The following is a 13,530-nucleotide window of genomic DNA, read 5'->3' as shown; positions in this document are numbered from 1 at the left end:
AAGAGTGTGTTGTTGGTTGAAAATGTGATGAAGATCCTGATGTGAACAGAAAGAGTACCATAAAATGGGGTGAATAGGGACAGCAAGGTGAATAGGGACACAAACTGAAAAAAGTTCGGGAACCTTTTTCGCTGAAAATTGATAACCATCCTGATTTGTTGATATTTGGGTTGAAAGTGTTCTATGGTTTTTTTTAAAAGCAACTCATAGTCCCTATTAACCCCATATATGGGTTAAATAGGAATAAATAGGATTTTTATGGCTGTCCCTATTCACCCCGTTTTACGGGTGAATAGGGACAGTCACTAATACAAAAAAAAATAATCAAGAAATAGGGAAAGTTTGGAGAAACTTTTTATCCCATATTTTTTTTCATTGGCACCGTGGTTTATATTATGGGTGCATATTATGTGCATCCATCTGAGCTATCAATTTAGCAATAAGTGGGAAACTCAGGATTGTTTCTTGATTATTATTTTTTTGTATTAGTGACTGTCCCTATTCACCCGTAAAACGGGGGTGAATAGGGACAGCCATAAAAATCCTATTTATTCCTATTTAACCCATATATGGGGTTAATAGGGACTATAAGTTGCTTTTTAAAAAAACAAGAGAACACTTTCAACCCAAATATCAACAAATCAGTATGGTTATCAATTTTCAGCGAAAAAAGTTTCCGAACTTTTTTTCAGTTTGTGTCCCAATTCACCTTGCTGTCCCTATTCACCCCATTTCACGGCAGATGTAATAGGATGGCAATGCAGATTGAGTAACAGACAGGATTTTTAGCAACAGGAGGCATGATTATGAGGGCATCTGATAGAGATGTTTAACATAATGAAGGATATAGACAGAATAAGTGCAGAATAGCTTTTCAGCAGATCACGGGTCATAGCCTGAGAATGAGGAAGAGGGGATTTATGATGACATTAAGGTGAGGGTCTTTCACTCAAAGTAATTAATGCATGGAATGTTCTTTCTGGAAAGGTGGGGGCAGCAGAAATAATATACAAGTTTAAGCTGGAATTATATAGGTACCTAAAGCATTTGGGATAGAGAGGTACATATATTTTGGCAGAAATGCATGGGTGTGATAGGCCTAATGGCTGCCCTCCCACGTTGAACTTGCTTGCACTTCTTTACATAATGATGGCAATAGTTAAAGATATTTGTTGTTTCTGCTGCCACAATCTTTCCAGGGAGACATCTGTTCTTCCATGACCATAGACTTTGTATAAATAATAGAGGGCAATGCACCAACAGTGGGGCAACATGTGGACACAAGCAAATGAATGAAGAAGTAAAAGAAGGAAGTGGGAAGGAAACCTAGAAACCTGCACGTAGATAGGGAGAAATATGTTACGGTTAATGAGGATGGAACAACAACAACAACAACAGGAATTTTAAGGCCATTTTCCCTGCAAGAGCAGGGGTTAGCCTTGCGGTCCCCATGACAATCTTCTCCATTTTGCCCTATTTTCTGCATCTTCCCTTGTTCACACCTTGCCCGCATTTCTTCTTCGACCATCTTTAGCCAAGTCTTTCTCGGTCTTCCCCATCCTCTACTTCCTTCTACATTCATTTCCATCACTCTTCTCAACCATTCACTTTCATCCTTCCTCAACACATGACCAAACCATCTCAACCTGTTTCTCTTCACAGCATCCATCACAGGCTCTATTCCCATCATCTTTCGCAATTCATCATTTGTCTTCCTCTCTCTCAACGATACTCCGCACATCCATCGAACCATTTGCATTTCCACCCTTTCCAACCTTCGTTGCTGCTCTACGTTCATTACCCATGTCTCACTCCCATAAATCATAACACTTCTCACACATGCAGCATACACCTTTCCCTTCAGCTTCAACGATACTCCCCTCCTCGTCAGCACGCCACTCAGTTCCCGAAACTTCGTCAATGCACATCTCACTCGAGCAACCGTTGCCGAGTCTGATCCACCTTCTCTATTCAGCATGTCTCCTAGGTAACAAAATGTTTTCACACCTTCCAGCTTCACGCCGTCTCCAAGATCCAACTCAACATTTCCTCCATCTGCAGCTCCCTCTGTGCACACCATACACTTGAATGTAGCTGCAACACTGGTTAATGACCCTCTCAAACCACTACATTTTTGATGAACCCACTCAGCGCACATTGTACATTGAATTGAATTCACTCCGACACCCTTCCTGCACACAGCACACGGCCACTTCCCAGTTCTTTCCACCTCACCACATGCTTTACCACTTGCCATCACATTCATTTTTCTGATATTCACCTTCAGAGCTTTTGTCTCCATACATTCCTTCCACTTGTTCATCTTTTCCTTCAGTCCATCCATACTTTCAGCAATCAACACCAGATCATCTGCATACAACAACTCCCATGGTAAACCCTCCTTTACGTTCTGAGCCAGCACCTCCATCACAGCTACAAATAGTAGTGGACTTAGTACCGACCCCTGATGCACTCCCACCTTCACCTCAAACTCACCACTGTTTCCGTCGTTCGTGGGGATGGAAGATGAGGATGGAAGAGATCACATAATATTGATGATGGAGTATGACCTGGTGGTGCACTGCCCATTTGATACCCTGGAAAGAAGAGTGGGGGTCGAAGCTACTGAGGAGGAATGTTTCACAAATGGGAGAAAGGAGTAACAAAGGAATGGAGATGGGCAGTAAACCTGGGTCTTGTGTTTTTCAAGGAAGTAGTTGCTGGAAGAACACTCACAACGGTCCCTCTGTACTCTCTTTCCCTCGCGGTCCCTCTGTGCTGTCTTTCTCTCGTGGTCCCTCTGTACTGTCTTTCCCTCGCGGTCCCGCTGTACTGTCTTTCCCTCGCGGTCCCTCTGTACTCTTTCCCTCGCGGTCCCTCTGTACTGTCTTTCCCTCACGGTCCCTCTGTACTGTCTTTCCCTCGCGGTCCCTCTGTACTGTCTTTCCCTCGCGGTCCCTCTGTACTGTCTTTCCCTCGCGGTCCCTCTGTACTGTCTTTCCCTCGCGGTCCCTCTGTACTGTCTTTCCCTCGCGGTCCCAACTGTACTGTCTTTCCCTCGCGGTCCCTCTGTACTGTCTTTCCCTCGCGGTCCCTCTGTACTGTCTTTCCCTCGCGGTCCCTCTGTACTGTCTTTCCCTCGCGGTCCCTCTGTACTCTCTTTCCCTCGCGGTCCCTCTGTGCTGTCTTTCCCTCGCGGTTCCCCCTGTGCTGTCTTTCCCTCACGGGTCCCCCTGTGCTGTCTTTCCCTCGCGGGTCCCCCTGTGCTGTCTTTCCCTCGCGGTCCCCCTGTGCTGTCTTTCCCTCGTGGTCCCCCTGTACTGTCTTTCCCTCACGGTCCCTCTGTGCTGTCTTTCCCTCGTGGTCCCCCTGTGCTGTCTTTCCCTCGTGGTCCCCCTGTGCTGTCTTTTCCTCGCGGTCCCTCTGTACTGTCTTTCCCTCGTGGTCCCTTTGTGCTGTCTTTCCCTCACGGTCCCACGGTGCTGTCTTTCCCTCGCGGTCCCACTGTGCTGTCTTTTCCTCGCGGTCCCTCTGTGCTGTCTTTCCCTCGCGGTCCCACTGTGCTGTCTTTCCCTCGCGGTCCCTCTGTGCTGTCTTTCCCTCGTGGTGCCCTTGTGCTGTCTTTCCCTCGCGGTCCCTCTGTGCTGTCTTTCCCTTGCAGTCCCACTGTGCTGTCTTTCCCTCGCGGTCCCACTGTGCTGTCTTTCCCTCGTGGTCCCTCTGTGCTGTCTTTCCCTCACGGTGCTGTCTTTCCCTCGCGGTCCCTCTGGGCTGTCTTTCCCTCACGGTCCCTCTGGGCTGTCTTTCCCTCGCGGACCCCCTGTGCTGTCTTTCCCTCGCGGTCCCTCTGTGCTGTCTTTCCCTCGCGGTCCCTCTGTGCTGTCTTTCCCTCGCGGTCCCTCTGTGCTGTCTTTCCCTCACGGTCCCCCTGTCTGTCCCCCTGTCTGTCCCCCTGTCTGTCCTTCCCTTGCGGTCCCCCTGTGCTGTCTTTCCCTCGCGGTGCCCTGTGCTGTCTTTCCCTCATGGTCCCCCTGTGCTGTCTTTCCCTCGCGGTCCCTCTGTACTCTCTTTCCCTCACGGTCCCCCTGTCTGTCCTTCCCTCGCGGTCCCCCTGTACTGTCTTTCCCTCGCTGTTGTCAGCTCTTTCACGAGCCTCGATTCAGTATAAAAAAAAAAAAAAAAAAAAAAAAAAACCTTGATGAACTAGGGAAAGGTGGACGAGAAGGGCAGAGGGAGAATAGACCTGAGGAGGGTAAGTGGGAATCAGAGCGGTGTTTCTGCTTCTTTATGGGAAGTGCCAAAGATGTTGAGGGCTTTGATTTCCACAGTATCCCCAAGATCTTTTGAGACTTCCATCCTGAAGATAGGTTGATTTCATATTACAACCTGATGTCTAACGTAACTAGAATGGTGAGGAAAACAGAATCAAGGCCGATTATTTCATTTCCACTGGTACTTTATATGATTAGTTTTGAAGACCTGGACAAAATCACAGACTGGTCAAACAAGTGGAACATGTCTTTCAATCCTGACAAATCTCACACTCTTACTATGTCTCTCCGAAAAGATCGACTGGACAACCCTCCCATCTACTTTCTCAACAATCCTCTCCAAGAAGTTCTGTCGCTCAAGATTTTGGGTCTCACTATCTGCCATGATCTTTCTTGGGAAAACCACATTTCCAAGCTGGCCTCCAAAGCCAGTCGCCGACTGGGCATCCTCCGTCGTGCGAAGTCCTTCCTCGGCACACCTGAGCTCCTCACCACATACAAGGCTTTCATCCGCAGCTCAATGGAATACTGTTCTCCCCTATGGGCCGGTGCTCCTGCCTCACACCTAGCTCGGCTTCACGCTGTTGAAACCAAAGCTTTCAGAATTATTGGAATCTCCCGCGATGAAGCTATCTCTGAGGGCCTTTCACTCACTCACCGCAGGCAGGTAGGTGGCCTTTCTGTCTTCTACCGACTCCTCTCCGGCCTTGCACCCCCAGCTCTCTCTGTGCTCTGTCCCCCAAATATTCCTACAGGTCGCACAAGATCTGCCAGCAACCCTCTGATGGTTAAACTGCCGAAATCTCGGCTATCTGCTCACCTTCACTCTTTCATTCCTCTTTTCTCCCGCCTCTGGAACAAGCTCCCTCACTCCCTTCAATCCCACTCCTCCCTCCAGGTCTTTAAAACAGCTGTTCACCACCATCTCTTATCTTCCCCCATCCAAAACCTTGATCTTTTCTACCCCCGCTAATTCACCCCAGATCCACCTTGTTTGAAATTCCAACTTCTTTCCTGGAAGTCCTGGCAGTGTCCATATGTTTTATACCTCTCCCACCGCCCCCTTCCCATGCCCCCCCCCCCCCCAAAGCCCTCGCCCTCTCTCAGATCTCTCGATGTCTCCATGTCTCTCGGTCCCTGCTCTCAAATGTTGTGTTTGTGTCCTTCCCCCTCTCTCCCCATCTTGTCTACCGCTCCCGATGTTATATGTTTTATGTGTCGGTTTGTCTTTGTGTGTGATTAATGTTCGCTCTTTCACGAGCCTCGATCTTGTATACAAAAACAAAAACAAAAAAAAAAAAAAAAAATTAGTCCCCTACCCAGAGGGGACTACAGCTTTGCTGTCTGTCCATCTGTCCCATCTGTGGTTATTTAGACTTTTTTTCCATACCCTTTAACATGTTCAACTGAAACTTGGTACATGGCTTTATTGTGATTAATTACAGAACAAGTTTGAGTTTCAGGGTGTTTCATCTATTTTTTTTTAATTATGAGGGTGGTACCTCGTAATTTGTTATGGCTTTACTGTGCAAAATATTGGGCCCAGTAGGCGACATTCATTGCAAAGCAATTTTCCCTCTTGTATTTTAATAACTTTCAACTCGCCCTACCTTGCGGCTTGTCCTGCAATCCATCTTTCAAAACTCCACATCGGATAAGTTTAATGGGCAATTTTATTTTGTGCATTGCATTGAAATGAAGAGCATGAAAATGGTCATCGACATTTCTGTCAAATGGTGTTCAAACCCGGTGACATCTGCATTCTCAATTGAGGTCTTTATCAGTAAGTATGTTACTTTATCAATAAGACTATGACATTGACTCGATTATAAAACCATCGCTGTGCATAATTCAGAGTAGATGTTCAATCAGTCAAGTTCCATCTTCATTGTAGGAGATTATGAGCTGCTGAAGTCTCCTGGCAAAATAATATGCTGGGGGTCTTTGGTTTTGCCTTCCCAGCAATGGAAGAACTTTGGCCAAAGTCCTGGCACACAATTGCCAACTCTTTATGAAAGACAAATGGGAAAAAATTAACATCTATAAATGACCACCAGCAGACAAGACAGCAGTCATAATGTCCACCTAAAAAGGACAACATACTCCATGATGCAACTTCCTGCCTTGAAGCATCAGGGTGGTACCTCGTAATTGAATCATCTTCCACATTAGAACAATAATGTCGCAGTGTACACTACCTGTAAAAGGTTGTAGAACACCTCAATTTTTCCAGATTTTATTGAAATTTAAGCAATTCAAGTCCAGCGAATAACCTGAAATGGTACAAAGGTAAGCAGTAAACTGCTCGAGGTTAAATAAAAGTTTAGGTTAGCAAAAACGGGAAAATAATGTAAATTGCACAATTATATTGTAAAAAAAGGCCTTCTTCAGGGAACAAGTAATGGGTTAACAACTTACAGCTGTTCTGCAGCAATGTAAGTAAATTAAGCCTTGAAAGTTGATGCAAACAATTCCTACAGGTGTGCCAACCTCTGCTGATTACTTGATTACAAACCCCCTGTCTGTATAAAAGCAGTATTGGAACAGACTGTTATTACACCCTCTGAAGCATTATTTGGACAATATTGCACTGCAGGAAGTAGTACATTGGAAACTGGAGGAATCTCTGACAGGAAGAGGTCTGGCAGACCCAAAGCCACAACAGAATCAGAAGACAAGTTTCTGAGAGTCAACAGCTTGCGTGTTAGGCGGCTCACAGGACAACAGCTTCAAGCACAGCTTAACACTGGTCGAACTAAGCAAGTCTCAGTTTCAACTGTGAAGAGAAGACTTCGAGCTGCAGGTTTGACAGGTCGAGTGGCAGTACGAAAGCCATTGCTAAGATGGCAAAATAAGAAAAAGAGGCTTGCCTGGGCCATGAAGCACCACCAGTGGACTACTGAAGACTGGAAGAAGGTCTTATGGACCCATCGAGCTGGTTTGGGATGAACTGGACAGAAGGGTGAAAGCAAAGCAACCTACAAGTGCAACACATTTGTGGGAACTTCTGCAACAGTGTTGGGAAGAACTTCCCGAACAATATTTGACTTCCATTGTAGAAAGAATGCCACGGGTGTGTTCGGCGGTTATATCTGCAAAAGGAGGATCCTTTGCTGAGTCAAAAAATTAAATTAAATTTTGTTAAACAAAATGATTCTATGATTTATTTTTTTATCTCCAATTGTTTATTTGTTCTATGCTTAATTTCAGAGTACATTGAGACATTAAACTGCGTAAATTTCAATAAAAACTGGAAAAATTGAGGTGTTCTAAAACTTTTGACCGGTAGTGTATAATCTTGTAGAACAATAATGTCACAGTGTATAATCTTGTAGAACAATAATGTCACAGTGTATATCTTGTATAACAATAATGTCACAGTGTATAATCTTGTAGAACAATAATGTCACAGTGTCTATCTTGTATAACAATAATGTCACAGTGTATATCTTGTATAACAATAATGTCACAGTGTATATCTTGTATAACAATAATGTCACAGTGTATATCTTGTAGAACAATAATGTCACAGTGTATATCTTGTGGAACAATAATGTCACAGTGTATATCTTGTGGAACAATAATGTCACAGTGTATAATCTTGTAGAACAATAATGTCACAGTGTATATCTTGTAGAACAATAATGTCACAGTGTATATCTTGTATAACAATAATGTCACAGTGTATATCTTGTATAACAATAATGTCACAGTGTATATCTTGTGGAACAATAATGTCACAGTGTATAATCTTGTAGAACAATAATGTCACAGTGTATAATCTTGTAGAACAATTGGTTGTGCATTTGTGTATTTGTTTGTGCGTTTGTGCATTTGTTAGTGCGTTTGTTTTTGCGTTTGTTTGTGTGTTTGTTTGTGCGTTTGTTTGTGTATTTGTTTGTATATTATTCTTTCATGGTCGAACCGTCGCACCTGGAGGCCCCAAATTTTGGGTGCAGGTACTTCTGACTCTGTGTAAGGTTTCATGCTACCACATGTTGGCCTCGACGATTGTTTTGAGGCCACTATAAAGTGTATATGGGGATTTGTGTCAGGCAGTGCTGCCGCCAGACCGCAGGTTGAAGGTAAACACCATGAGGCCAATAACTCCATAGCTTTTCAATGTCTAACACGTCCCAAAACCACCGCTGGGAAAAGCTCACTAGGGCTGCGCCAGATACTCCCCACCTCCACCCCCGCCGATTCCATATATTTTATGTTGTGACAGGAATCATTTACTTTTGGTGACGTTTTTGTTCATGATCATGATTTTGTTTCGGTGATGAACATGATTTATACTGACTTAGTGTTTACATAGATGAAGAGACTTGTACATCACCGTCAGAAGCAGCTGAAGGTGATGTAATTAAAATTGTTATACTTGGTAGTGACTGATTTCATGGTGCTTATGGTAAGGTTGAGGTGATACTGATTTACGAACCAAGTTGATGACTGATGCAGTTAATGTACAACAGGTGAATGTCGTTGTGATGGGCCAGGTGCACGGGGTGGCATTTGCAATGCTGACGGAACTTGTCCATGCAAGGTGAGTTGATGAAAATGGAGGGAAAAGTTGAATGGGAACAAAAAGTGGCAAAATGAAGGAAGATAAACTGAAAGTAAGAAGCATATTTGGGTAATTTAAAGCCAAGTGAGAGAAGTGTATGATTCAGACTGGGATGTTGTGCAAAGCACTTGCTTTCCTGATGCATATTGCCAGGTCAACGTGGAAGGGCGTTACTGCGATACCTGCAAACAAGGATCTTTCTACTTGAGTCCAAAGAACCCTGGAGGTTGTCTGAACTGCTTCTGCATGGGGGTCACTGGCCAATGTACAAGTTCCAACTACCACAGGCATGAGGTACTGCCACACTGATTGCTCTTGTACCTTGAATCAGGTTGATTCTGTGTGTTTTAATGTTTCACAAGTAAGCCTCAGAGTTTCCGAGGTATTTCTTAGTATAGCTATTCCATCTTAGGATGAAACAATACCGAACTCAATAGCGTGATGATTAGATTGTCCACTCTGACTCTGGTAAATTGGTGGTTTGTATCCCGGCCAAGTCATACCAAGCACTTCAAAAATTGAATGTGCTGCTTCCTTGCTTGACACTCAGCATTTGTAAAGGATAGAGCATGGCCAAACACCGTCAGTTGACAACCATTTCACAGGCTTTGAGGTGCCAAAATGCCTCCTCCTGCATTGAAGGTCCTTTTAAAGGAACTTTGTATGTGTGCATGGATGTATATGTATTTACATGCAGTAGTGGCCAAAACTATTGGCACCCTTGCACTTTTTTCTATTTTTTTTGCTCACAATTCTTGCTCACAACTTTTTCAATTTTTTGAGAATGAAGGTGTGGTGGTTGAAAGAGGTAACAGTAAGGGAGGCATTAAAAGAGAGGCTGAGTAGGATAGAGGATGTTGTGGTTGAGCTTGAACGTGGTTGGAAGTCAATGAAAGATAGTCTGTTGGAAGCCGTTGGTGAGGTATGTGGATGGACAAAAGGACCACCGAGGCACTCGGAAACATGGTGGTGGGATGATGAAGTTGGAAAGAGGATTGACGAGAAGAGGAAGAAGTTCAAGGAGTGGCAGAAGGCGAAGGGTACGGGAGCAGAAAAAGCAGAGCATGAAAGTTATAAGGCAGCCAAGAAGGCTGCAAAGAAAGAGGTAGCAAAGGCGCAGGATAGTCAGGGCCCTTAGGGATATTTTGGTTCAAATTCTTCCAAAAGCATCAAATTTGGCGCAGATGTTGCCCATGCCATACTCTTTCGATTTTTGACGGGCGCCAAGGGCGGTATGATCCGGGGACCATACCGGTCCATCCCGCCATGTCACCTGACCTATGACATCATAATTAGGATATGCATCCAATCACATGGCGTGCTATAAGTGGTCAAAGTTCAAAATGAATCGATCGAAAAATGAAGGCAGGGATCCATTTTTAAGGTTTTCATAAAATCCAATATGGCCGCCAGGTCACATGACCTATGACGTCATATTTATGACATGTATACAATCATGTATACATGAACCCGGATCATGATCGCACAAAAATTAAACACAAGGATATGGCATACAGTTCATAAAACATCAAAATCCGTACCTTTGTAATTAGACTGATGAACTGCATATGCCTGAAAATTAGGAAATAGACATGTAAATATTTCCTCTAATTGTCAAAAACAAGGTCAGAGTTCGATTACCCAACCCAGAAACATAAAATGGTGAACCTCGCGTAAATCTTGACAAAAAACTCAAAAACCGACATGTTTGACTCAAAAATGACCTTTAAGATGACCTTGAGGGTTGACCTTGACCTCGAATCATCAAAATAACATCATAATTGGATTCCTCGACCTCGAAAACCCCTGAAAAGTGGTATCATACATGATTCCAAACCTTTTGGTTATTTAACTGATTTTCCTCTAATCCGGGTGGCGGCCATTTAGCATTTCGCCAATATGGGGCCCCCGGGGAGGGGGGGGGGGGGGCGCCTGTCTTGGCGCCCGTCAAAAATCGAAAGAGTATGGCATGGGCAACATCTGGGCCAAATTTGGTGCTTTTGGAAGAATTTGAACCAAACGGCCCCAAAATATCCCTAAGGGCCCCGACTAGGAGGCATGTAGGAAAATGTTCGGAGAACGCTTGGATTCGGAAGAGGGTCAGAGAGCGGTATTCAGGATTGCAAAGCAGATAGCGATAGAGAGGTGTGATGTGATGGGGGTGAGTTGCTTGAAGGATGAAGTGGGACAAATCGTTGTGGATCCAGATGGAATTAAAGGAAGATGGAAAAGATATATGGGAATGCTGTTGAATACAGAGAATGAATGGGATGGCAACATAGAGAGTAACCCAGTTTTAGGACCGGCAGAGAAGATAATTGAGAAGGAAGTTGAGGAAGCGATAAAAGCAATGAAGAGTAGAAAAGCGGGAGGGCCGACGGGAGTTGTGGGAGATATGTTGAAGGCAGCAGGAAGTTGGGGTGTGAAGAGAATGACAGAGATCTGTAATCTGGTGGTGAAAGAAGGCCGCATTCCAGTGGATTGGGAACTGAGTACCCTCGTCCCTCTACACAAGGGGAAAGGTGACCCTCTGGAGTGTGGCTTGTACCGAGCGATAAAGTTATTGGAGCCTGGAATGAAGGTATTGGAAAGCATGTTGGAGAGGAGGATAAGGAAGAAAGTGAAGATCGACGAAATGCAGTCTGGATTTATGCCAGGAAGAGGAATGACAGACGCGCTCTTTATTGTGAGGCAGTTGCAGGAGAAGTACATGGAGAAGAGGAAGAAGTTGTTTCTTGGGTTTGTTGTTCTGGAGAAAGCATTCGATAGGGTTCCACGCAAAGTATTGACATGGGCATTGAGGAAGTTGGAAGTGGAGGAATGGTTGATCAGAGTAGTGATGGCAATGTACAAAAGAGCGCGCACAGCTGTAAGGACGAAGGACGGGAACAGTGGTGAGTTTGAGGTGAATGTGGGAGGGCATCAGGGGTCGGTACTAAGTCCATTACTATTTGTAGCTGTGATGGAGGTGCTGGCTCAGAACATAAAGGAGTGTTTACCATGGGAGTTGTTGTATGCAGATGATCTGGTGTTGATTGCGGAAAGTATGGATGGACTGAAGGGAAAGATGAACAAGTGGTAGGAATGTATGGAGACAAAAGGTCTGAAGGTGAATATAGGAAAGACGAAGGTGATGGCAAGTGGTAAAGCATGTGGTGAGGTGGAAAGAACTGGGAAGTGGCCATGTGCTGTGTGCAGGAAGGGTGTCGGAGTGAACTCCATTCAATGTACAAAGTGCGCTGAGTGGGTTCATCAAAAATGTAGTGTTCTGAGAGGATCATTAACCAGTGTGGCAGCTACATTCAAATGTAAGGTGTGCACAGAGGGAGCTGCAGATGGAGGAAATGTTGAGTTGGATCTTGGAGACGGCGTGAAGCTGGAAGGTGTGAAAACATTTTGCTACCTCGGAGACATGCTGAATGGAGAAGGTGGATCAGACTCGGCAACGGTTGCTGGAGTGAGATGTGCATGGAAGAAGTTTCGGGAACTGAATGGCATGCTGTGGAGGAGGGGAGTGTCGTTGAAGCTGAACGGAAAGGTGTATGCTGCATGTGTGAGAAGTGTTATGATTTATGGGAGCGAGACATGGGTCATGAATGTAGAGCAGCAACGAAGGCTGGAAAGGGTGGAAATGCGAATGGTTCGGTGGATGCGCGGAGTATCGTTGAGAGAGAGGAAGACAAATAATGAATTGCGAAAGATGATGGGAATAGAGCCTGTGATTGATGCTGTGAAGAGGAACAGGTTGAGATGGTTTGGTCATGTGTTGAGAAAGGATGAAAGTGACTGGTTGAGAAGAGTGATGGAAATGAATGTAGAAGGGAGTAGAGGACGGGGAAGACCGAGAAAGACTTGGCTAAAGATGGTGGAAGAAGAAATGCGGGCAAGGGGGTTAACAAGGAGAGATGCAGAAAATAGGGCAAAATGGAGAAGATTGTCATGGGGACCTCTCTCGCAGGGAAAATGGCCTTAAAATGCATGTTGTTGTTGTTGTTGTTGTTATACAACTGTCAACGTTGGTTCTTTCCACCAAGCACATTTAAACAGCTGAAAATAGAAGAGGATGAGTCCCATGTTTGAGGGGAAATTTCTGGGAAACTTCCCCATAAATGTAATCTCTCTATTGAGTAATATCAATGAATAATTGGAATGTAACATTGTCTAACCTTTTAATATCACCTTCCCAACAGCTACATGCAGAGTTCCGACCAGGAGACACCCAGGGCATTGCTTTGGTGAATCGCCAGCGAACTTTGCGCATCGACTCCGGATTTGTTGTGGGACCATTGGCACCAGGCGAAGTTTCCTACATGCAAGCGCAACCCCTTGCTGCTGAAACTCTTTACTGGGAGTTTCCACAGACCTTTTCTGGAGATAAGGTTGGATGCACCGCCATACATCACATATACCATGTGGGGGCACCCAAATACTTCTGTGAATGAGTTACAGTAGTCCAAGATGCACTAAACAGTATATCGAGATGACAAAATAATACAGGCTACATTTTTATATGTACATATACACACACATATGTATATATATATATTGTTACGGACACGGCTTAAGATGTTGCTTGACCGAGCGGAATGGCCGCCGTGTTCGCACAGTTTACCCGATTACCCCCAACTCACCCGATTCCACTCGAACGTTGGCCAAATCGCGCTACGCTAAATCAATGATGGAAAGGACACA

At 44.8% G+C, this 13,530-nt stretch overlaps 1 protein-coding gene across 2 annotated transcripts in view; it reads left to right on the top strand.

Moving 5' to 3' along the window:
* HSPG2 (heparan sulfate proteoglycan 2) overlaps window positions 1–13,530 on the top strand; it is a 411,257-nt gene that overhangs the window by 226,086 nt on the left and 171,641 nt on the right. For both annotated transcript variants that reach the window (XM_068131082.2, XM_078787133.1), the window contains 3 exons: window positions 8,747–8,817; window positions 8,992–9,132; window positions 13,029–13,217. In XM_068131082.2, the coding sequence (XP_067987183.2) occupies window positions 8,747–8,817; window positions 8,992–9,132; window positions 13,029–13,217 (401 nt within the window). The remainder of the gene's footprint in view (window positions 1–8,746; window positions 8,818–8,991; window positions 9,133–13,028; window positions 13,218–13,530) is intronic.

Source organism: Myxine glutinosa, chromosome 11 (genome assembly GCF_964187855.1).
Source record: "Myxine glutinosa chromosome 11, kmMyxGlut1.1, whole genome shotgun sequence".
In the NCBI taxonomy this organism is placed as follows: Eukaryota; Metazoa; Chordata; class Myxini; order Myxiniformes; family Myxinidae; genus Myxine; species Myxine glutinosa.
This window is presented reverse-complemented; position numbering and strand designations above follow the sequence as displayed.